Below are 483 nucleotides of genomic sequence, written 5' to 3'. Positions count from 1 at the left end.
TGCCTGACGAACTTCTGCAATTTAACATTTCTGAGGCAGCAGAAGACTGGTGTGTAGGAAAACAACGAAGGTGGGCTCCCCACCCTCCTTACCGCCGTAGAGCCAGAGGAAGACGCAATATACACACGGATCACCATTCTGGTAACAGCGGCTGCAGTTTTCTGGGTCCTGCAAATGGCTGGAGACTGGCCGCAGTAAAAGTTGGAATTGAGCTAGGGGCCCAACAGAGGTTACAAGAGAGGGTGGGGGAAGGTGGAAGGGGAATTTGCCAGAGCCCCGCCTCCTCCCTTGGCTGCTTTCACCCGGCTCTAAGCGAGCGCTACAGTCTCAGCCTCAAATCCCGGAAGGCACAGGCTCCTTTGCATCATTTCTTTCTTTTTCGTTTTCTTTCTTTCTTTCTTTTTCTTTCTTTCTTTCTTTCTTTCTTTCTTTCTTTCTTTCTTTCTTTCTTTCTTTCTTTCTTTCTTTCTTTCTTTCTTTCTT

General features: G+C 47.6%; 1 protein-coding gene across 1 annotated transcript in view; it reads right to left on the bottom strand.

Annotated features, from left to right (window-relative positions):
* SH3BGRL (SH3 domain binding glutamate rich protein like) overlaps window positions 1-233 on the bottom strand; it is a 67,609-nt gene extending 67,376 nt beyond the window's left edge. Inside the window, exon 1 of the mRNA XM_006908995.2 lies at window positions 93-233. Within this exon, the coding sequence (XP_006909057.1) occupies window positions 93-137 (45 nt within the window). The 5' untranslated portion in view covers window positions 138-233. The remainder of the gene's footprint in view (window positions 1-92) is intronic.
* Window positions 234-483: the final 250 nt, after the last annotated feature.

The sequence above is a fragment of the Pteropus alecto genome, unplaced genomic scaffold (assembly GCF_000325575.1).
Source record: "Pteropus alecto unplaced genomic scaffold, ASM32557v1 scaffold403, whole genome shotgun sequence".
In the NCBI taxonomy this organism is placed as follows: Eukaryota; Metazoa; Chordata; class Mammalia; order Chiroptera; family Pteropodidae; genus Pteropus; species Pteropus alecto.
This window is presented reverse-complemented; position numbering and strand designations above follow the sequence as displayed.